The sequence below is a fragment of the Nycticebus coucang genome, chromosome 22 (genome assembly GCF_027406575.1).
Source record: "Nycticebus coucang isolate mNycCou1 chromosome 22, mNycCou1.pri, whole genome shotgun sequence".
Lineage (NCBI taxonomy): Eukaryota > Metazoa > Chordata > Mammalia > Primates > Lorisidae > Nycticebus > Nycticebus coucang.
Genome location: NC_069801.1, coordinates 7,214,759 through 7,239,889, shown reverse-complemented (window position 1 = coordinate 7,239,889; position 25,131 = coordinate 7,214,759). Strand labels below are relative to the sequence as shown.

The window sequence follows — 25,131 nt, the reverse complement described above, 5'->3', positions numbered from 1 at the left end:
TATAGCTGAATTTAATGTTATAGCCCAGTGATCTACTAGAACAGTGGTTCTCAACCTTCCTAATGCCACAGTGTATTTTCATTGTTACAAAGGGGTCACCACCCACAGGTTGAGAACCGCTATTAAAAAACAGCTAGCGGGGGGTGCCTGTGTCTCAGTGAGTAGGGCACCGGCCCCATATACTAAGGATGGCGGGTTCAAACCCACCCAGGCCAAACCAAAAAAATAGCCGGGTATTGCGGTGGGCACGCAGTCCCAACTACTTGGGAGGCTGAGGCAAGAGAATCGCTTAAGCCCAAGAGTCTGAGGTTGCTGTGAGCTGTGACGCTACAGCATTCTACCCAGGGCCATAGTCTGAGACTCTGTCTCAAAAAAAAAAAAAAAAAAGCTACCTAATATATTTTATTCTTGGAATAGAGGTGGTAGCGTCAGGCCTATAATTAACCCCAAATTATCATTAATAAAAGCAAACTACATTCCTTGCTCTTGGCAGCAGGTAACCAAAAAAAGAAATATATAAAAAGTAAACTATAATCCTGTTATTAAAATGTCAAATTCCACTGGGTACGGTGGCTCATGTCTATAATCCTAGCACTCTGGGAGGCCGAGGTATGTAGATTGCTTGAGCTCAGGAGTTTGAGATCAGCCCGAGCAAGAGCAAGGCCTGTCTCTAAAATAGTCGGGCATTGTGGTAGAGGTCTATAGTCCCAGCTACTTAGGAGGCTGAGCCCAGGAATTTGAGGTTGCTGTGAGCTATGAGCCCATGGCACTCTACCCACGGTGAAAGCGAAACTCTGTCTGGATAGATAGAGACAGGCAGATAAATTTAAGGAAAGAAATTCCTTATAAATACCTATGTCAGAACTCTTTTCCATTCTCATAAAGATTCTTTTTTTTTCCTTTTTTTCTTTTTTTTCCTTTATTTTTCTTCTTTTCTTTCTTCTTTTTCATTTTTTTTTCACTTCTCAGTAGTATGATGACATCACTTCTTTCTTTTTTTTTTTTTTTTTTTTTTGGCTGGGGCCGGGTTTGAACCCACCACCTCCGGCATATGGGGTTGGTGCCCTACTCCTTTGAGCCACAGGCACTGCCCGACATCACTTCTTTCAACGCAATTTTTTTTTTTTAGAGACACAGTCTCACTTTACTGCCCTTGGTAGAGTGCCGGGGCATCACACAGCTCACAGCAACCTCTGGCTCTTGGGCTTACGTGATTCTCTTGCCTCAGCCTCCCGAGTAGCTGGGACTACAGGCGCCTGCCACAACGCCCGGCTATTTTTTTGTTGCAGTTTGGCCAGGGCTGGGTTTGAACCCGCCACCCTCGGTATATGGGGCCGGCACCCTACTCACTGAGCCACAGGCGCCGCCCTCTCATAAAGATTCTTTAAAAAATACCAACTGCTCTTGGAAAACAAAATCTCAGACTGTTCAAAAATTTAAAGTGATAGCATTAAAATAGTAAGATAAAAATGAAAGTATCTCCAAATAAGGCTATCAAGCTATCAAAAATAATAATAATAATCTTGCAAGACATGATTGCAAGAGGGACTTCACCTAACAAATGCAAACAGTGTAACCTGGCTTATTGTACCCTCAATGACTCCCCAACAATAAAAATAAAAAAATAATAATAATAATCTTTAGAGGCAACCTATATATGAAACTTAAGGCAGATCAACAACATTCATTGTGTATCCCAGGATTCAAAACAGCTTTAAGAAGCTAGTGACACTTTTTAAAAGATAAATAATATAGATATATAGCAAAATCTTCCCAGAACACATTGACTTCCCCACCTTTAAACAGACATGTGCATATGTCAATCTTTTCCCCCCAATTGTAAGCCTTTCTGAAACAAAGGGATAGGTTGTTCATCTTTGTGCTTTGCAGACAACAGTCCCTGAATAAATGTTTGGCAAGTAAAACTAATTGTTAAAGCAATTTAAGATTAAGAGTAATGGTGAACACAAGTTTTTCACTGTTTTGTTTTTTACCTGTGGAATAATGCCAGCCTGGCTTTCTTCTTGTTTACCCATCATTGTGTAAGATTTCCCAGCACCAGTCTGCCCATAGGCAAAAATACAGACATTGTATCCCTCAAAGGCATGTAAGAGCATTTCCTTTCCAATGTCATTGTACACACGGTTTTGAGATGCAAAACAGGGATCTTCAGGCTGTAAGGGTTAGAAGGAGAAATAAATGTCATTTTAGTCATATCTTTTCCTTACTTATCTGATTATTTCCATAATAAATAAAAAAGTGTCTGGAATCATAACAATAACCTGAGAAAATTGTATACTTTTTTGTTTTATGAGACAATGTTTTGCTTTTTCCCATGCTGAAGTGCAGGGGCAAGTCACAGGTGCCATCATGCATTGCAGCCTCCAACTGCTCCTACTTCCATCTCTGGTAGCTAGGACTACAGGTGTGCACCACTGTACCTGGCTGACTTTACGCTTTTTAAGTCTCCCATACACATCATTTATTTTTTTCACCAAACACATACACACACTATTCAACTCATCCGGGTCAGCCATATATAAAAATATCTACAAGAAGGAGGCGCCTGTAGCTCAGTGAGTAGGGCGCCCGCCCCATATACCGAGGGTGGCGGGTTCAAACCTGACCCCGGCCAAATTGCAACAAAAACATAGCCAGGCACTGTGGTGGGTGCCTGTGGTCCCAGCTACTCGGGAGGCTGAGGCAAGAGAATAGCCTAAGCCCAGGAGCTGGAGGTTGCTGTGAGCTGTGTGACACCACGGCACTCTACCAAGGGCAATAAAGTAAAACTCTGTATCTCAAAAAAAATTACAAGAAATTATCTGGCAGGATTATCTGACATTTCATTTTCCGTAGAGAAAATAGCACTCTTTCATTCATAGTGAGCTCCAAGATGATTTCTTAGTGGGGGAAAAGGGAGGATAAAAGGTCAAAGGTCAAGTCCCGCATATAAATATACTTGTCTGAATTCACTCTAAGATGGCTATTTCTCAACAAACACAGCTTTTAGTTAAGAATGTTTCTAATTCCTTTCACAGGTCATTCCCTTGACAATTAGGCTTCACCAATAGTTTAAAACATCTCCTATCCCCCAACACAAAACTGGAAAAACAGTAACACATAACAAAGAGAGGGGGCAGAGAGGTGGCGGCGCCTGTGGCTCAAGGAGTAGGGCACCGGTCCCATATGCTGGAGGTGGCGGGTTCAAACCCAGCCCTGGCCAAAAACCACAAAAAAAAAAAATATATATATATAGTCAACAAAGAGAGGGATGATGCTGGGCAACAACCCCTAGGGCTCTGTGCTGAGTAAGGTAGTGTGAAAGGCCCTGCTCTCCACTTTCCTACAGGGCAATGACCTTTTGTTTTCCTTGTGGACCAGTTCTTTCAAAATGTTCAAAACTTACATTGTTCTACCACAATTTTTTTTTTTTTAAATTGAGACAGAGTCTCACTGTGTCACCCTCAGTAGAGTGCTATGGCGTCACAGCTCACAGCAACCTCAAACTCTTGGACTCAATTGATTCTTTTGCCTCAGACTCCCTAGTAGCTGGGATGTTCTACTCCAATTTTAAAAAACAAATAATTTGACTCGGCACCTGTAGCTCAAGCCGCTAAGGCTCCAGCCACATAGAGAGCTGGCAGGTTCGAATCCAGCCCAGGCTTGCCAAACAATGACAACTATAACCAAAAAAAAAAAAAAAAAAAAAAATAGCCAGGCACGGTGGCTGGAGTCTGCACTCCCAGCTGCTTGGGAGGCTAAGGCAAGAGAATTACTTAAGCCCAGGAGCTGGAGGCTGCTGTGAGCTGTGATGCCACAGCACTCTACCCAGGGCGACAGCTTGAGGCTCTATCTGAAAAAAATAAAAAATAAAAATAATTTTACTAGGCAGCGCCTATGGCACAGTGAGTAAGGCGCCGGCCCCATATATTGAGGGTGGCGGGTTCAAACCCGGCCCCAGCCAAACTGCAACAAAAAAAATAGCCGGACACTGTGGCAGACACCGATAGTCCCAGCTACTTGGGAGGCTGAGGCAAGAGAATCGCCTAAGCCCAGCAACTGGAGGTTGCTGTGAGCTGTGTGATACCATGGCACTCTACCAAGGGTGATAAAGTGAGACTCTGTCTCTACAAAAAAAAAAAAAATAGATAATTATACTGTTGTCATCTCAATCTTGACAACCATTTCCTCAAAATTCAACTTAAAAAATTTCACAATAATCAATCGTTCATTTGGCACTTCTTAAGATCCATAGGTACAATAATGTTTGTAATGAGATTCCTAAGACACTTGCAAATAAATCCTCAAGAGATGTATGTATCAGCATAAATCTGGTATGCCTTCGATATAAGTTTGATGTAAATCAAATCAGTTTTACATGCATATATATGTATATGCATAGACTTCCCATCAACTAAGATATTTTATTAAGGAAATACTTTACTCTTCAGATAGTAATCACCACATCAAAAGATGAAGTCATGATAGACCACACTTAACAGACTTGGACCTGGTCTGGTGAAGAGAAAAAACAAACAGGAAAGGAGAGGGGCGGCAGGAGAGGGCAGCATACTGCAACCAGGACGGCACTCACCGAGGTGTGAGACCAGTAGGAGTAGTCGAAGCTGAAAGACTTGGGGGCCTCCTTTGGGTTCTTTGGGTTAATAATACCTAAAGGATAAAAATGTTTAATTGTATAAGTCACTCAGCCACAAGTTCTTTGTTAAACATGACGTTCTATGTTCAAAACATCCACGTCAGTAAATTTATACCACTAAATTTGAACAAGTAAATCAAAAAACATTTTTGTACACAATCACATTTTTAAGAAGCAATTTACATATGAAACTTGAAAAAGAAATCAGACCAATAACATTCACTGGGTATTACCAGTATTCAGAACACAGCCTGATATAAAATAGATGCTCAGTAAATATTCTATGACTGGGGCAGCGCCTGTGGCTCAGTCGGTAAGGCGCCGGCCCCACATACCAAGGGTGGCGGGTTCAAACCCGGCCGGCTTAACTGCAACCAAAAAATAGCCGGGCGTTGTGGCGGGCACGTGTAGTCCCAGCTACTCAGGAGGCTGAGGCAAGAGAATCGCTTAAGCCCAGGAGTTGGAGGTTGCTGTGAACTGTGTGATGCCATGGCACTCTACCGAGGGCCATAAAGTGAGACTCTTGTCTCTACAAAAAACAAAACAAAACAAACAAATATTCTATGACTGAATGTTTGTCTTCCCTAGGTTAAGCTGGCAGGCAAAACTTGGAAGTGGGACACTTTATTATTTCAGGAAATTACTCAATTACTCCAACTTCCATTTGAAACAAACTCTTTAAAGATCTTACTATTTCAGAAAAACATTCATTCACTGCAAAGATAGTCAAAGGAATTCACAGATGACAATAACAGATATGTAACTTATCACATGCAAGGTCAGACAATGAGATTCTCAAACTCATCCTAGAAAAAGTGCTACACCCCACACTGCTGAATATCACCTTTAAAGTAGTCCCCTTGCGAAGTTATGCACCAATGCCAGTTCCCATCCCACTCTTCAAAGCAATTTTGAAACTCTTTTTTAGAATGGCTACCAGTGGTGTCATGGTACAGGGCCTGACAAGTCTGTGAACTCATGTTGAAAAAAGTGTTACATACCTCACTGCTGAATATCACTATGGTCACCAGATGGCCAAGGAAAGTACTTTGAAGGTGACTATAGTGAGGTATGTAGCATTTTTTCTAGGATGAGTTTATGAACTTAATTGTTTGATTTTGTATATATGTACATGTATGTCTATGTGTATATGGCAGAATCACAGACTACCAAACCATAAGTAGAATGTTATTAACAGCAAAATCACATTTTGACTGAAAAGCATGAAGTCTCACTCCCCATGGTAAAAGGGATTTCCTGTGTAATTAATTCAGTCACACTATAGTACAAGGATTGACTGTGAATGCTAAAGTTTAATCTCTCTCCCTTACTCATACAGATGGACTAGAATCTTTATAATGTGGTCATGACATGTCAAAGACCAGACATCTCAACCAGTCTACTTCTCTAAGGCTGGACCACATCCCAGGCTATCAGTGAGATCAGGATTAAAAAATAAATCTGCCTTGGACAGCTGCTGTTCAGGACACAAATAGCAACAGTTGCTACAGGGCTTAGTTCTCTTGCTGGATTCCACTGGGTACAGTCACACACTTATGTTCTAACCTCAAATGCTGACAGAGTATTAATAAGGCTCACACTGCGCACAGTCATGTGACCAGGAGACACAGTTCTGGAGAGAACATCTCCCACACATAAACGGCAATCTAAGCAAAGAAGCGTACTTCTAATCATATAGTACTAAACAAGATTAATAACAGCCAGCATTCATGGAACACTCACCTCTGACCCACAGAACTTTCTGTCCACTAACCTATTTAATGCTCCCAACCATACAATAAGACAGATGTTTTTATATCACCGTTTTACAGATAAAGAAACCATTACAGATAGGTTAAACTCTTACTCATGGCTACAGAGCTAACTAGAGGCAGATCCAGGAAGTGAACCTGGAGATAGTCCTGCTCCAGAGCTCACAATCTCAGCCATTTAAGAGACACCATCACTTAAATCAGTGGTTCTTAACCTGTGGGTCACGACCCCTTTGTAACAATGAAAATACATGGGGCAGGGCGGCGCCTGTGGCTCAAGGAGTTGGGCGCCGGTCCCATATGCTGGAGGTGGTGGGTTCAAACCCAGCCCGGCCAAAAAAAAAAAAACCACGAAAATACATGGGGCATTAGGAAGGTTGCGAACAACTGACTTAAATGCTTATTCCCTACAGGCAGTGCTACCAAGGCAAAGGGCAGTTGAGGCCTTTTCATAGATGTATATACATCTGTATAACTGTACAGTCATTCTACCGAAATGATACTCAGGCATTGTTTAACTCTCTTTATTCATTTAAAACTGAAAACTGTGAGAATTACAGTTCCTGAAAGAGGAAAGACTACACAAATGCTACCAAGAAAATGGAAATTAGTGTCACACTGTAAGAGGCAGATTCAGGTTGTTGTGGTTCAGTGTTAAGAACAATGTCAAAACGTAAGGTATGACCTGTGAAGTCATCTTTACCACTCAAAACCATGATTATAGGTGGGCACAGTGGCTCATGCCTGTAATTCTAGCACTCTGGGAGGCTGAGGTGGGTGGATGGCTTCAGCTGAGTAGTTCGAGACCAGCCTGAGCAAGAGTAAAACCCCGTCTCTACTAAAAACAGAATAACTACCCAGGCACAGTGGCGGGTGCCTGTAGTTCCAGCTACTCAGGAGGCTGAGGCAAGAGGATTGCTTAAGCCCAAGAGTTTGAAGTTGTTGTGAGCTATGATGCCATGGCACTCCACCCAGCAGTGGAGTGAGACTCTGTCTCAAAACAAAACAAACAAACATGATTACAATAAATACTTCTAGCCTCTGGGAAATCTGCTATCATAAATCTGATTAAGCCACATTTCATTTAACCTTTTAGCTACCAATTCTACCAAGACTAGTCCTCAGATCCTATCCCTTTGTTCTCTTTTCTCCACTTAAAAAAAAAACAAAAAAGGGCAGCGCCTGTGGCTCAGTGAGTAGGGTGCCGGCCCCATATGCTGAGGGTGGCGGGTTCAAACCCAGCCCCGGCCAAACAGCAACAAAAAAAAAAAAAAAAATAGCCGGGCGTTGTGGCAGGCACCTGTAGTCCCAGCTACTCGGGAGGCTGAGGCAAGAATCGCGTAAGCCCAGGAGTTGGAGGTTGCTGTGAGCCGTGTGACACCACGGCACTCTACCGAGGGCGGTACAGTAAGACTCTGTCTCTACAAAAAAAAAAAAAAAAAAAAAAAACTACCCTATACCAACAAGCTAACTTCCTTGTTTTATATGAAATCCTTTTTCTCTTCCTCAATATTCCCTTCTCCCAGATCTCTAAAGCTTCTAAAACTAGTAAATTTTCCTGGCTTACAGCTTCAAAACCAAGCTTTTTAAATACCTTTTATCAACAAAAAACTTTTTTTTTTTTTTTGGTTTTTTCCATCTTTGTGCTTTTTTTTTTAATTGTTCGGGATTCATTGAGGATACAATAAGCCAGGTTACACTGACTGCATTTGTTAGGTAAAGTCCCTGTTGCAATCGTGTCTTGCCCCCAAAAGGTGTGGCACACACCAAGGCCCCACCCACTTCCCTCCTTCCCTTTCTCTGCTCTTCTTTTAACAAAAACCTTTTTAATATAAATAAATCAAAATATAATTTTCTTTTTTTTTTTTTTTTTTGTAGAGACAGAGTCTCACTTTATGGCCCTCGGTAGAGTGCCGTGGCCTCACACAGCTCACAGCAACCTCCAACTCCCAGGCTTAAGCGATTCTCTTGCCTCAGCCTCCCGAGTAGCTGGGACTACAGGTGCCCGCCACAACACCCGGCTATTTTTCGGTTGCAGTTTGGCCGGGGCTGGGTTTGAACCCGTCACCCTTGGTATATGGGGCTGGCGCCTTACCGACTGAGCCACAGGCGCCACCCCAAAATATAATTTTCAAAACCTATTTAAGAGTTTTCTCAAACAAGTTAAATTTACCCACAATATTTAAACGATCTCCATTAACAAATGAAAAAGGGCGGAACCTGTGGCTCAGTCAGTAAGGTGCAGGCCCCATATACCGAGGGTGGTGGGTTCAAACCTGGCCTCGGCCAAACTGCAACAAAAAAATAGCCGGGCGTTGTGGCAGGCACCTGTAGTCCCAACTACTTGGGAGGCTGAGGCAAGAGAATCGCTTAAGCCCAGGAGTTGGAGGTTGCTGTGAGCTGTGTGATGCCATGGCACTACCTAGGGCCATAAAGTGAAACTCTCTACAAAAAAAACAACAAATGAAAGATACACACACACAATCTATAAAAGACACCTTAGAAAAATACAAAAATCCAACATTGTTGTTCCCTCTTTGGGGGGGGTCTCAGTGAGGACTTCAGAAGGTCATAGTATTTCTATCTTAAGTTCTGTATCACCACTACAGGAATGTTTCTTTTATTCTTTATATTTACATGTATATTATCCTGAATATATGAAATATTTCCTACTAAACAAATTTAAAGCCCTATACTTACAAGTGAAAAAAGACTTTTAAGCAGGTAAAATAGAAATGACAGCACTTGAGTTCATCAGAACCCTACAAAACCCATAAATTCCACCACTGCTTCCATGGTCAATGAGTTAGTGCTGTCAAATAATGTCAAAGGATATTTCTTTCTGAATAATGATTGAGACCTAACTCACTTCCTCTAACCCAGTGGTTCTCAACCTTCCTAATACCCACAACCCTTTAATACAGTTCCTCATGTTGTGGTGAACCTCAACCATAAAATTATTTTTGTTGCTACTTCACAACTGTAATTTTTGCTACTGTTATGAATCATAATGTAAATATGTGATAATTAGGCAACCCCAGTGAAAGGGGTCGTTTGACCCCCAAAGGGTCATGACCCATAAGTTGAGAACCACTGCTCTAACCCATCTAAGACAGGAGGGGCAGTACTTGTAAAATACAGGATTTGGAATAAAGGACCAGCATCAGTACCTCTATATTAGTATCCTTTAATATTCTGAATATCTGAAGAATGATTAAGAAACATTATATTTGGATTTTTTGTGACTTTAAATATTACTATGCTTTTGTGTCCTAACACTGAGATAATACCTACTTCACAATATTAAATGAATGAATCACTATGCAAATGTTAATTTCTTAAAAAAGGTATTTTATCTTCTTCTAGCTCTTAAAGTATAGTGACAATATTATTTGATCTTTAAAGCAGGAAAAGTTCACTAAGTAATAAACTAAGCTAAATTATAACATGGGAATTCTATTTCTTGGCAAGAGCCAAAATGCCACATGTGGCTCCTTTCTTAGATGCATCAACAAATCTTGGATGCTCCCACCACATCACAGACCCCGTGAGTATGTGGCCCACATGCTAAGGATCCCCTACACTAAACACACACTCAGATGAATGTCCTTCAAACGTCATCTACAATTTTAATTTAATTAAGTCCAATACCATTTTCAAGAGCATAAACAGAAAAACAAAACTGTGTGTATACCTGTGGAATACATACATGAAATACCAGTAGTTTACCAAATTTCACCAAAAGACTAGAGAGATTTTTATTACTAAAAAATTGAATGACAATTAACACAGTGGTTCTTGTGTCAAGGTAAACCGAGCTAAAACAGTGCACGTAACTTCTCATTCCTTACTCAGCATGCACGTAACAACAGAATCACAGTAACTAATGAACACATTCCATACATAAACCTTATCTTCACCAACATAAAAGCTATCACAGGGCGGCGCCTGTGGCTCAGTTGGTAAGGCGCCGGCCCCATATACCGAGGGTGGCGGGTTCAAACCCGGCCCCGGCTGAACTGCAACCAAAAAATAGCTGGGCGTTGTGGCTGGCGCCTGTAGTCCCAGCTACTTGGGAGGCTGAGGCAAGAGAATTGCTTAAGCCCAGGAGTTGGAGGTTGCTGTGAGCTGTGTGATGCCACAGCACTCTACCGAGGGCCATAAAGTGAGACTCTGTCTCTACAAAAAAAAAAAAAAAGATTAAAAAAAAAAAAAAAAAAAGCTATCACAAATTTAGTACCCACCCCCACTTTCCTGCAAGGAATGGACTCCAGGACTATTTTTGGGGACTGGAATCAGAGCATAAGCACTGTAGACTTCATACTGCTTTACTGCCTATAAAACCACCTTCAGTGAGAATTGTCAAGGCCCCTTTCATACCTTCTGTACCTGAAGTCTCCTCTTCAATCTAGGTTTCTATGGACAGTGTACTCCAGACCTGGACCCATCCACAGATAATATGGAGTCATCTTTGACATTCTTTGTCACCCTCCACATCTGATCTATCCTGTTCATTCTACTTTTAAACTACAGCAGAACCTCCATAGTGAAAACTCCCTACACTGACCACCTGTTTAAAGTTGACCTAATTTTCAGGGACTGGACATGAATCACATGTACATTATCAGTACAGTAGGCCTCGTTCCTTATGTTAACCACCTCCATGTGTTGATCACTTTGTTACAGTCCCTTGGGCAGTCAATTTACAGAGTTTCTATTGTATATTCAGGAGGCCAGGTATGTAATCCCAGCACTTCGGGAGGCCTGGAAGAGGATTGCTTGAAGCCAGGAGTTCATGATTAGCCTGGGCAAACAGAGAGACCATCTCTACAAAAAATTCAAAAATTAGCTGGGCACAGTGGCATACAGCTGTGGTCCTAGCTACTTAGGAGGCTAAGACAGGAGGATCACTTGAGCCCTAGAATCTGAGGTATGACTGCACTGCTACACTTCAGCCTGGATGATGGAGCAAGACCCCATCTTTAAAAAAAAGGGAAAAGTGTGTGTATGCTTGTGTGAGTGTGTGTGTCTATCTCAGGATCCCACAGCTTCTCACCACCACCATCATTTTCATCCCTGTCCACACCTCCACCTCTCATCTGGATGATGCAGCACCCCGTAACTGGGCTATGAAGGCTGGACTGGAAGAGGGCATGAGCAGAACTGCACAGCCCAGATTACATAGAACGCATCAACCATTACACAATGTTTAGAAAATTTGCTTGCCCTTTGTGTAACAACTCCCATGAGAACTGCATCAGAAATCCATGAGTCCTAGTATGTGACATTTGCAGGGGCAAGAAGAGATGGGCCCAACAGAAAATCATTGTTTCTCTTGATCCAAGATCAAGATCCAAGACTGAACTTAGTCTTACAATCTAACCCAATATTCAGTGATCAAAAAGTGAGGTGACCTAAAAAAAATTATTTCTAGAAGACATTTTCAAAGAGTTTACCAATGAAAGAAGTAGAATACTACAAAGGTTTTAATCTGACACCCTGTTCCTAAGTATTCAATATTATCCTAGGTTCATCTGTAACTTGAGCATGTAATAAACTCTGTAAGCTTCCATTTTCTTATCTGTAAAACAGGCACAAAAATAATAATAATAGTGCCTAACTTTACAGAATTGTTGTTGAGGATTAATGACTAATCCATGTCAAGTTGTAACTCAGGGCCTAGCATAAAGCAAATGTTCAAAATAGTCTTTCATTTAACAAATACTTGTTATCTATCATGCCACAGAACTTCAGATACCTAACCTAGTTAAAACAAACCCCTGCTTTCACGGAGCTTACATTCTAATGAGGGAGTTTGATAATTAACTAATAGAAACAGTACAATGTTGATAAAAGATAATAGTGAAAGTGGGCAGAGGTGGCTATTTTAGGTAAGAGTGGGTAGGGTGCCACCTCTGAGAAGGTGATATTTGAAAAGAGACCTGAATGAAGTTTAAGGAACAACAAGACCACCAGTGTAGCCAGCAGGATGAACGATGAGACCTGAAATCAGATAGGTAGCCAGAGCCCAGATTCTGTGGGGCTTTGTGACGAAGGTGAGGATTCCTAGGTAGTTTTTTTGTTTGTTTTTTGAGACAGTCTCATTCTAACACACTGTGGGTAGTAAGTGCCATGGTGTCACAGCTCACAGCAACCTCAAACTCTTGGGCATAAGAGATCCTCTTGCCTCAACCTCCAAAGTAACTGAGATTACAGGCACCTGCCACAATACCCAGCTATTTTAGGACTTTTAGTTTTATTATAGACGTGATAGGAAGCCATCAAGGATTTTAAGCAGAGGGGTGGCAAGACCTGATGATTTACATTCCAAAACTATGACTTGCTACTGCATGGGGACAAGGGCAGAAGCAAAGAGACAGACCCAAAAAGTAACTGGGTTCAGAACATATTGTGAAGGCAAAGATGACAGAACTTGCTGCTGGACTGCACGTGGCCTGTGAGAAAAAGGAACAAGGCAAGAGTGACTCCAATAGTTTTGGACTGAGCAACTTAAAGAAAGGGTAACAAGGATGGAGAAGGTACTCTGGGTGGGCAGGGAGGGAAATAACAGTTGCGTTCAGGACATGTTAAGTTTGAGATACTTCTTAGACCTTCAAGTAGAGTTAAGTTGGCAGGTGGGTAGACAAGTCTAAACTTCTACAGAGAGGTCCAGGCTGTGGATATGAACTTGGGAGTCGTCATCCTCTCCATGATATTTAAAGCCTTGGAACTATTAATAGATGAAATCACTTAGAAGCTCTGTCTTCTCTGGAGAGAGATCTAAGGACAAAGGCCTCATCCACTTTTAACTCAAAGACTGAGAATGACCGAGGAGGAAGAAAAGCATGGGGTACTAGAAGTCAAGAGAGGGAAAAGTTTCAAAGAGGCAGTCAAGCTATGCTCCCTACCATTATTATAATGATCATCATCATAACTCCTCTCAGAACTCCCTAGAGGCATGAGTCTTTGTTCAGGCTCCCTCCTGATTTCCCCCCAAACTTGCTCTGCTTACACTTTACCTCTAGGCCTTAGCTCCTAGATACCAATCAAATCCCATCTGGTTTTAAGGCTGTTTTCTTGAGTCCTTCATAAATCTAAACAGCAGCCTTAGCACCTAAGACCTGACTGTTATCTTTTTCCATGTCCAAAAGTAAGATAATCCTTCATTATCCTCTCCTACAACTTTCACACCTTTTCCCTTTTGTCTTCTACTTTTTATTCCTCACCCTGTAGCTGACATTAGTTTCCTTAGGAGAGCTGGAGAAGAGCAGGATAGTGTCATTTTCATGAAGTCTGACTTGAAGACTCTTACCATGAAAGATGTAAATGCCTTTAAAATGACAATCACAAAACGTTTCACAGGGCTCAGTTTACTGACAAACCATAATAGATCATCCTTTCTTGGAATCACTCCAAGTGAAAATCAGCCTTATAAGGTCTGTTATATATCCTAATTCTACCCTCTTTTCTCCTTGCTTTCTTTCCAACTTTGTTATTTCAGCATAAAGATGCAGAAATAACATTTTAATTACTGAGCCCTAGAAAATAAGGCAGTCAAAACAAGATTTGTACCTAAAAGCCTTTTTATTATCCAGAATAAATGTGTTTATCTGATATCTTAAAGTCTCTATGTAGCAATTAGTGTTGTTGGCAAACTACTAAAGATTTTACCAGCAACTATAATTAACTTATCAGTGTGGCAACACTGTAACTTAACTTTACTAACCATGTTTTGAGCTTGTTGAAAATCCTAATGATATCTTCAGCACAACCTTCCTCCTACATCAACAATTAAGAAAAACAGTACACAAAAATATTTTATATACCATATATATATTTCTTTTTTATTTTTTTGAGACAGAGCCTCAAGCTGTCGCCCTGGGTAGAGTGCAGTGGCATCACAGTTCACAGCAACCTCCAACTCTTGGGCTCAAGCAATTCTCCTGCCTCTGCCTCCCATGTAGCTGCGACAATAGACGCCTGCCACAGCGCCCGGCTATTTTTTGGTTGCAGCCATCATTGTTTGGCAGGCCTGGGCTGGATGTGAACCCCCCAGCTCAGGTGTATGTGGCTGGCGCCTTAGCCGCTTAAGCCACAGGCTCGAGGCCATACCATTTATATTTTAAAACCATAAAATCAAATCCTGTAGGCAACTCCTGTCCTCCACATAATATAGGAAATATATAGTAAAATAGTATAAAGCATATCACCATAAAGCAGATTTAAGCAAAAGACCTACAATTATATGCAGCTCCTTAATCATTTAAAATAACAAACTTAGTTTATTAATTTTATAAAAATAGGTTAAATTTACCTATTTTTTGGTACATATACTATGTATGTTCACCATATACTCAATTTCAAATTATTAAAAAAATAAACATACACTAGGGAAAAAAATCCTGCAACTCCACAGTGTCACAGTGTGATCACTCCAATCTACAATAGGCTAGCTGGGGGGCGCGGTGGCTCATGCCTATAATCCTAGCACTCTGGGAGACTGAGGCAGGAAGATCACTTGAGGCCAGGAATTTGAGACAAGCAGGAGCTACAAAAAAAACAAACACGAGCCAGGTGTGAGGCACGTGCCTGTAGTCCGAGCTACTTGAGAGGCTGAGGCAGGAAGATGGATGGAGCCCAGGAGTTTGAGGTTGCTGTGAGCTATAGTGATGTTACTGCACTCTCACCCAAGCAACAGAATAAGACCCTGGCCCACCAAAAGCGGGACAAAAAAGCTAGCTATAACACACTGAATAAACTCTCAACAACAATCTATCAAATTCTCTCAAAGCAAATTTTGAATGATTTTTTTTTTCATTCTCTGCGTTTTCTTAGGCTGTATGAATGATTTTAAAGAGAGATGATTTGGAAGACCTAGGTCTAGATCTCATTCAATCTAAGTGGCCCGAAGACATCTGAACTGATAATTATGTGCCCACTACACACTTTTTTCATCTCCTTCCATCAGGAAGAGAGATCAAAGTTAGATAGAAGGAATACGATCTAGTGTTCCGTAGCACCACAGGCAGCTGCAGTTAACAATAACTACAGTGGAGTGTGGTGGTGTGCACTTATATCCCAGAACTTTGGGAGGCCCAAGGTGGGATCACATGAGGCTAGGATTTGAGAACAACGTGGGCAATATAGCATCCCTACAAAAAATTTTAATTAGCCAAGCCAGTGGTGAAAGCCGGTAGCCCCAGCTACCTGGGAAGGGGAAAGAGTTGGAGGCTGCAGGGAGCTACCATGATGCCACTGCACTAGGTAACAGAGTGAGACAAATAAAAAAAAAAAACCTTAGCTATTTATTGTGTATTTCAAAATAGCTAAGAGCAGAATTAGAATGTTCCTAACACAAAGAAATGCTTGAGATGTATATCCCAGTAACTCTGATTCGATTGTTACACACTGCATGCTTCTATCAAAATACATGTACCCCGTAAATGTATACAATTAAAAATTTTAAGCAATTTTTAAAAAGAGGTATCAAAATAAATTTTAATCTAATAGTTACGTTCAAATTAGCCATCAACACTCAGTATTAAGTATTACTGCACAGCATAGTAAAACTTGGTAAGTATGTTGAGAAGTGATATGAGGAGCATAGAGGTTAAGAGCCAGATAGCCCAAGTTCATTTTCCAGTTCCCTCAATTCCTACATATGCAAGCCCAGGCGAGTTAGCCAACACCTATTTGCCTCAATTCCTTCTTCTGTGAAATGGGAAAATTAAGAGTACCACTATAGGATTATTGTGAAGATTTTTTTTTTTTTCAGACTGGGTCTCAAGCGGCCGCCCTAGGTAGAGTGCCATGGCATCCTAGCTCAGCAACCTCCACCTCCTGGGCTCAAGTGATTCTCTTGCCTCAGTTTTACCATTTTTAGTAGAGACAGGGGTCTTGATTTTGCTCAGGCTGGTCTCGAACTTGTGAGTTCAAGCAATCCACCCACGTCAGCCTCCTAGAGTGCCAGGATTACAGGCACGTGGCCTACTGTGAAGATTATTGTGAGTTAAAATCTCTAAGTGCCAAATTGTGTCTGGCATGACTTAAGTATTTGTTGTCGTTACTGTTTTTAATTACTAGTTATGGTATTTTTCCCCAATAAAAGGCAATTTATAAGTAAATTTTTCCCCCTTCACTCATTTTGCCTCCTCACCTTTACTCATGGTTAAAGGAACTCTGGTGTCACTCCAGAGCAATGTGATGGGAAAACAGTAAGTATAGTTAAATTATTTCCTCATTGTGTCGCTGCTGTTAAATCTGGCCCTGCAGTTTTCTATTAACAAAAAGGCTTCTCAGACGGTCCCTCCCCTTCCCTGCCGTACCCCTTTCACATGTTGGTCAATGACAGACCATATATCTAGGTTGGCATGTACCATGTGGGCCATAAGATTAAAATATCATATTTTTTACCGTACTTTTTCTGTTTAGGTATGTTTAAATACACAAAAATACTCACCACTGTGTTATAATTACCTGTGGTCGGTACAGTAATATGCTGTACAGGGTTGTAGCCTAGAAGCAACAGCACACCTTAGCTGTGTAGTAGACTGTACCTTTAGGTTTGTGTAGGTACACTGGTATTTGCACAATGACAAAATCACCTAACAACACATTTCTCAGAGCAAAATGTGACTGTATTTAGATGCCCCTCCTCAGTGTTTTCCCAGCAGTCATTACACTGCTTTCATCATCTGATTCTATCTAAAACAAAAACTAAAATCTCTCTCAAAGCTTGGTGACCTGGAGGCCTAAGCTTGCTGAACAACAAAAACCTAATTATCGATAGGCATTCTCAAAAACCTAATATGTCTTATTTCTACCACCTATATCTATAAGGCGTTCATCCCTTAACAATACCACTAAGAACAATTTTAACCTATACGATACACAGGCCCTCATGTACAGGTTATCAGCAAAAATTAAATCTATAAACGCTTTGCCTAACACAGAACTGGAAGCAACAGTCCCTTTCACAATCTTGCTAACTGCATTCCAGACTTCGCTAGCTCCCATCAGTGTTTCACACTTCACTGGGCTTGGGCAACTACCAAAAGCAATCAGCACCAAGTTATTGGCATGCACTGTTTTTTTCTTTTTTGGGGGGTGGGGGGGAGACAGAGTCTTACTTTGTTACCCTCAGCAGAGTGCTGTGGCATCATAGCTCACAGCAACCTCAAACTCTTGGGCTCAAGTGATCCTCTTGCCTCAACCTCCCAAGTAGCTGGGACTACAGGTGCCACCACAATGCCTGGCCATTTTTAGAGATGGGGTCTTGTTCTTGCTCAGGCTGGTCTTGAACTCCTGACCTCAAGAAATCCACCCGCCTGGATCTCTGCAAGCACTTAGGATTACAAGCATAAACCACCATGCCCAGCCCAAGCTAGTGATTTTTAACCATTTTGGGAACATAGATCTCTTTAAAAGTATATTGAAAATGACTGACCTCTCCCTAGGAAAATGCTGAACCATGTTTTGCATATAATTTCAAGGGGTTCCCACCTTCAGAACTCTATCCATGGATCCCAGGAAAAGAAGCACAGATTAAATACAAGTGAGAATTAGTTAATAGTAATGAGAGAAAAACAAAAGACTAAGACTAATAAGAAAAGACTGGAATACAAAAGTACACAAAGACCAACCATCAAACCAAATTGAATAAAGAAAAATTTATCAAATTTACTGTATATTTAAAAATAGAAGAGAATTGGAATGGTCCCAATCCATAGAAAAATGTTCAAAGTGATAGATAGCCAAGTAACCTGATTTGATCATTATATACTGTCTATATGTATTAAACTATCACATATACTCCAAAGATATGACTATTACATAGCAATGTTTAAAAACGTGAAGGGTAGGGCGGCGCCTGTGGCTCAAGGAGTAGAACGCCGGTCCCATATGCCAGAGGTGGTGGGTTCTAAACCTAGCCCGAGCCAAAAAAAAAACAAACAAAAAAAAAAAAAGTGAAGGGTACAAATTTAAGTGCATTTCTTTCTAAATTCTTCCTTTCCAAATCTCCATTTTGTCCCTACTTTCCTTTATCCCAAATTTTCAATAGTGGATATGAAATCATTCTTTGCAATAGGTATGATGTGCAACATTTGATTTAGAAATGTGTATGACTGGGCGGCGCCTGTGGCTCAGTGAGTGGGGCGCCGGCCCCATATGCCGAGGGTGGCGGGTTCAAACCCAGCCCCGGCCAAACTGCAACCAAAAAATAGCCGGGCGTTGTGGCGGGCGCCTGTAGTCCCAGCTGCTCGGGAGGCTGAGGCAAGAGAGAATCGCGTAAGCCCAGGGGTTAAGAGGTTGCTGTGAGCCGTGTGACGCCACGGCACTCTACCCGAGGGCGGTACAGTGAGACTCTGTCTCTACAAAAAAAAAAAAAAAAAAAAAGAAATGTGTATGACTGAAAAAGCCTTTAAAAATATACAACGTAAGCAATAAAATTAGGGGGGAAATCAGGGTTACTTCTATCCCACTAAGATGGGGCACTGGGAAAAAAATTCCCTGGGCAAAGGAAGATTGATAAATACATGAATGAGATTTACCAAAGGGCAAGAGACAGAATCCTGTGGTTAAAGAAAAAGCAAAATATGGGCGGCGCCTGTGGCTCAGTGAGTAGGGCGCTGGCCCCATATGCCGAGGGTGGCGGGTTCAAACCCAGCCCCGGCCAAACAGCAACAAAAAAAATAGCCGGGCGTTATGGCGGGCGCCTGCAGTCCCAGCTGCTTGGGAGGCTGAGGGAAGAGAATAGCGTAAGCCCAAGAGTTGGAGGTTTCTGTGAGCTGTGTGACGCCACGGCACTCTACCCAAGGGTGGTACAGTGAGACTCTGTCTCTACAAAAAAAAAAAAAAAAAAAGAAAGAAAAATAGGGCGGCGCCTGTGGCTCAGTGAGTAGGGCGCCGGCCCCATATGCTGAGGGTGGCGGGTTCAAACCCGGCCCCAGCCAAACTGCAACAAAAAAATAGCCGGGCATTGTGGTGGGCGCCTGTAGTCCCAGCTGCTCGGGAGGCTGAGGCAAGAGAATCGCATAAGCCCAAGAGTTAGAGGTTGCTGTGAGCCGTGTGACGCCACGGCACTCTACCCGAGGGCGGTACAGTGAGACTCTGTCTCTACAAAAAAAAAAAAAAGAAAAAGAAAAATATCTCAGTTCAATCACATGATGGATTCTCACATTGTAAGTGAAAATAAACTTTACCTACCTCCTGTTATTGAGAGAATTTACGCAAGTTCAATGTCTCCAGATTACACATACAACCTAACCATAAATGTGAGCGATTAGATCATTAACTTTGCCCCATTTTCCTTTTCACAAAGTAATCAGACAATAAGAAATGCTTCGAAAGTGGAAGAAATCTGGGATATAATGGGATATTATTGAATAAAGCCATTTATATGTGCTCCAGATTCCAAAATGTCAAGGCAATAAAACATGTATCTGTGGCATAGAAAATATTTCCTGCAACACCAGAAAGCACTTAAATAAAATGGCCACTACTCAGTTTCCAGACTTGGCACATTCCCTAAATCACTCCTCACACTCTTCTGCTTTTTCATAAGAGACTCAATAGCAGGAACATTCCATTGCATTCCATTTGCAATCAGCTCTAATCCTTGTGCACAGCAGGCCAGGCCAGCTTGTCAGCATAGCAGCCTTTCTAATACAGCTAACACATGTGGCTATAGAAGATTCATTTCCAACAATTCTATGTTCAAAATTCATGCACTCTTCCAATCTAAACCCAGTGGATTTTTTTTAACATGCTATTAATACTTTCTAAACATAGAATCTTTCACGCAAATACCTCACTTAAAATCTCTCACTGAAAAATTATTTGGATTACATATCAGTCAAATTATACAAAATTGCCACAGAAGATCTAAAATAGAAACAAAAAACCTAAGTTAAAAACAAAATGCCAAAAATTCTAGAGACAACACTTTCACATATGTAGTACAATAGATATAAAAGCTCTCATGTGATTAGTTACTTTCTAAGAACAGATAACTTCAGGAACCAAAATGATCCCAATCTCTAAGCCATGTCAAAGTTAAATATTTAGGTAAAAAACTAACCCTAATTTTTCCCAGGCTGTTTCATCCAAAGAGATTTTTTTGTATGTGGTAGAGAGAGGGTCTCAAAATGTTGCTCAGACTCGTCTAGAACTCCTGGGCTTAAGTGATCCTCCTGTCTCAGTCCCCGGAAGTGCTAGATGATGGTTCTCAACTTTCCTAATGCCACAATGTATTTTCGTTGTTACAAAGGAGTTGCAAACCACAGGTTGAGAACTGCCCTCTAGGATGACAGGCATATGTCATCATGCCTGGCCTAATGAAGATTTTTATTTTGGTAAACTAAAGTCAATTTAAAAGTCACAAATTTCTCCTGTTGAAATTTTACATGCAGGGAAGCACTATGTTATAGTCAGTTGAGGGTCAGGAATACCATTATCTAGTCCCAACACTACCACTGGCTTATTTTTTGATGCTCTATTTATGTAACTGTTTATAACAGTTACTGAGCATACCATTATACATATACTAGATACTTGCTAATTAAACCCTATTAATTCAAATGGATATTTAAAATCTCAAAGGAAAAAACTTTCACAAATTATAAACATGAATGGTATCATTCAGGTACTTAAAACATACAGTGCAGTCAAGCTGTTATTATACCTTATCACTAATTAAAAGGGGAAAAAATGACCTTAGAAAAAGATGCTGGTGCTTAAACTACCTCTGGAAAGTAACCAAAACTATCTTTAAAAGGAAACTTAACACAACTTGCTTTCAGGGAGAAGAACTGGGTTGACTATGCAATAGGACGAGAGAAAGTCTTTGTATTACATACTCTTTGTGTTTTTTTTGTTTTGTTTTTTTTTTGTAGAGACAGAGTCTCACTTTATGGCCCTTGGTAGAGTGCTGTGGCGTCACACAGCTCACAGCAACCTCCAGCTCCTGGGCTTAAGCGATTCTCTTGCCTCAGCCTCCCGAATAGCTGGGACTACAGGTGCCCGCCACAGCACCCGGCTATTTTTTTTTTTTGCAGTTTGGCCGGGGCTGGGTTTGAACCCGCCACCCTCGGCATATGGGGCCGGCGCCCTACTCACTGAGCCACAGGTGCCGCCCTACTCTTTGTGTTTTTAAATTTCATATTATGTGAGTGAATGTTTCATGTATTCACAAAAATAAATCAAAATTGGGAGAAAAGGAGAATAGTGCTATTTGACTTTGACAATAACCAATTTAAGATGTAGGCATTCTAAAATTATCTGTCATCAAAAACAATTATTGGCTTGGCGCCCATAGCACAGTGGTTGCAGCACCAGCAACATACACCCAGCCCAGGCCAACTAAACAACAATGACAACTGCAACAAGAAAATAGCCAGGTGTTGTGGCGGGCGCCTGTAGTCCCAGCTACTTGGGAGGCTGAGGCAAGAGAATCACTTAAGCCCAAGAATTGAAGGTTGCTGTGAGCTCTGACGCCACAGCACTCTACTGAGGGTGATATAGTGAGACTGTCTCAAAAAAAAAAAAAAAAAAAAGAAAAGGAAAAATTATTAGTATCATTACTTATACTAATAAAATTTTTCCATTTACTTTAATTGTATGATAAATTGATTTCTGCATTTCTTGAGAATATGGTCTTTTTTTTTTTTTTTTGTAGAGACATAGAGTCTCACTGTACTGCCCTCGGGTAGAGTGGCGTCACACGGCTCACAGCAACCTCTAACTCTTGGGCTTACGCGATTCTCTTGCCTCAGCCTCACGAGCAGCTGGGACTACAGGCGCCCGCCACAACGCCCGGCTATTTTTTTGTTGCAGTTTGGCCGGGGCTGGGTTTGAACCCACCACCCTCGGCATATGGGGCCGACGCCCTACTCACTGAGCCACAGGCGCCGCCCGAGAATATGGTCTTTTTAACACTCAATTTTTACTTACAAGTTTTTCATAAGATTTCCAACCCTATAAGGAAAGTTGCAAGAGATTCCCCCAATGAAAATAGATCCCCATGACACTGGAATTGCTCTAGGGTAGACAAGAGATGATCAGTATATGAAAGATATCACAGAGAAAAATAGTTCCTCTTATAATAATTTTTTCTAAATTTAATTTTTATTAAATCATAAATGTATACATTTATGGGGTACAATATGATGATTTGATATACAATGTGGAATGCTTAAATCAAACTAATCTATGTAACCATCACCTTACTTCTTTTTTGTGGTAAGACATTTATAATATAATCTTATTTGTTTTGAAATATACTCTTGCATTGTGTACAGTAGGTGAGATCCCTCCAAATACTTGTAATCAATTCTTATTCTTCACCTAGAATTTCCTAAAGTCCTCTTTTTAAAAGAACTTGTGATACAGCCAAAACTGCCTCCAAACCAAGTTATAATTAAATACATTTTTCACAAAGAGAAACAACAAGGTTAATAACCAGAATTTAGTTACATATTGTTAAAATTTTTTTTTTTTTAAGAGAAGGGGGGTCTCGCTCTTGCTCAGGCTGGTCTTAAGCTCCTGAGCTCAAGCAATCCACCTTCCTCAGCCTCCCAAAATGCTAGGATTACAGATGTGAGGCACCAAACCTGGCGTTGTTTAAATTAAAAAAAAAAGCATAAATAATAACATAGTTTAAATGAATGACATTTAAGAATATAAATATTTTGATAAAATTCAGGACACTAAGGGTAATGCAACGACAGCTTTAATGGCCATTCCAGAAAAAAAGGGTTCCAAAACTGCTTTGAAAGGTGGGTGGAGTAGGCACTGGCACTGGTGCACAGCTTCCCAAGGGAAGTACTTTGAAGGTGACTATAGTGATGTTCAGCAATGAGGAATGTAACACTTTTTCTGAGATAAGTTCACAAACTTAATTGTCAGACCTTATATATCTTTGTTTTTTCAGGGACAAGGTTTGCTGAAGAGCAAACCTTGCTTTTTCAGGCACAATTATAACTCACTATAGCATCAAACAATCCTCTCGCATCAGTATCTGGGTCTACAAATGCACATCTAATTTGTTTTGTTTTTTTTGTAGGAGACAATCTTGAGCTGGTCTCAAGCAATCAACCCTTGCCACCATGGCCTCCTAAAGTGCTAAGATTAACAGACATGAGCCACCATACTTGGCCATGAGATATAATTTATATCCCACAAAGTTTACTCATTTAAAGTGTATAATTCAGTATTGACCTTCGCATCTGTCTTTGATAATTATTCATAGGATATAATCCACAGAATAACTGACATAATAATTGACAAAAGAAGGCAAAACACAATTGCACAGGTTATTTCAATTCTTACTTTTTGAATCTTTCAAAAAAAAGATTGGGCCAGGTGCAGTGGTTCAGGCCCATCATCTTAGCACTCTGGGAGGCCGAGGCGGGTGGACTACCTGAGCTCAGGAGTTAGAGACCAGCCTGAGCAAGAGCGAGACCTGGCCTCTATAAGTAGCCAGGTGTTGTGGTGGGTGCCTGTAGTCTCAGCTACTTGAGAAGCTGAGGCCAGAGAATCACTTTAGCCCAGGAATTTGAGGTTGCTGTGAGCTATGATGCCACAGCACCCTACCGAGGGCAACAAAATAAAACTGTCTCAAAAAAAATTTTTTTGTTTTAAGCCCTATCAAGTTCAGAGAAGAATATAAGCTGAAATCTTCAAGGCTATACATGAACTACCTGAAATGATGGCTAAAATATCTAGCTAGATTTGTGTGAAATAAACACTTCCCACTGATAGATTGCCTCTGCACACGGGTGACTGGCAAGTGGCACAAAAGCAGATGAATAGTTACCTTAGCAGTAACTTGTTTCTGAAGAGTGAAGATTCTGCTTTGTCATGAAATTTCAGAATTAAAGCAGAATCTATCTCTATTTTAAGTAATAATTTGCCTGCAGATCCATATCAAGTAATTTAGTACTGCAGATACAAAAGAAATCAGCTTAAGTCACTCAAGCAATTCTAATACAGAAAACAAGCCAGGAAGCAATAACTGATAATTTTCAAAAAAATTTACAAGTTATTAAAAAGTGTTACATTTGGGCAGCGCCTATGGCTCAGTGTGTAGGGCGCCAGCCCCATATGCCTAAGGTGGCGGGGTTTGAACCCAGCCCCAAACTGCAACAACAACAACAACGAAGTATTATAGTTATAGCCATTGTTCAACTCAAAGAACCACTGAAGAGTAAATTTTAAGACCATCTTGGCAAATTCAAGTCCTGCTTAAAATCAAGAAAGAAAAACAAAGCCGGCACAGTGGCTTGCAACTGTAATCTCAGCACTCCTGGAGGCCAAGGTGGGCAGATTGCCTGAGCTTACAAGTTTGAGACCAGCCTGAGCTAGAGCGAGACCCCATCTCTAATAACAACTGGGTATTGTGGTGGGTCCCGGTAGTGACAGCTATTTAGGAGGCTAAGCCAAGAGAATCGCTTGAGCCCAAGAGTCTGAGTTTACTGTGAGCTATGATGCTACAGCACTCTACCAGGGGCAACAAAGTGAGACTCTGTCTCAAAAAAAAAAAAAAAAAAAAGAAAAAGAAAGAAAGAAAAACAGTGAATCTTGGGGCCTTAATATTATTTCATCACATCAGGATTTAGGGAAAAAAAAAAAATCACTATTTTCACCTTTATTATCCTTAAGATTTCAACTTAATAACCATTAACACTAGCTAAATTATTTTAG

The 25,131-nt window shown here is 40.9% G+C and overlaps 1 protein-coding gene across 10 annotated transcripts in view; it reads right to left on the bottom strand.

Moving 5' to 3' along the window:
* Window positions 1–25,131, bottom strand: part of KIF1B (kinesin family member 1B) — a 170,291-nt gene that overhangs the window by 126,046 nt on the left and 19,114 nt on the right. For all 10 annotated transcript variants that reach the window (XM_053577259.1, XM_053577250.1, XM_053577253.1 and 7 more), the window contains exons 3-4: window positions 4,595–4,671; window positions 1,995–2,174 (exon numbers count right to left, since the gene is read on the bottom strand). In XM_053577259.1, the coding sequence (XP_053433234.1) occupies window positions 1,995–2,174; window positions 4,595–4,671 (257 nt within the window). The remainder of the gene's footprint in view (window positions 1–1,994; window positions 2,175–4,594; window positions 4,672–25,131) is intronic.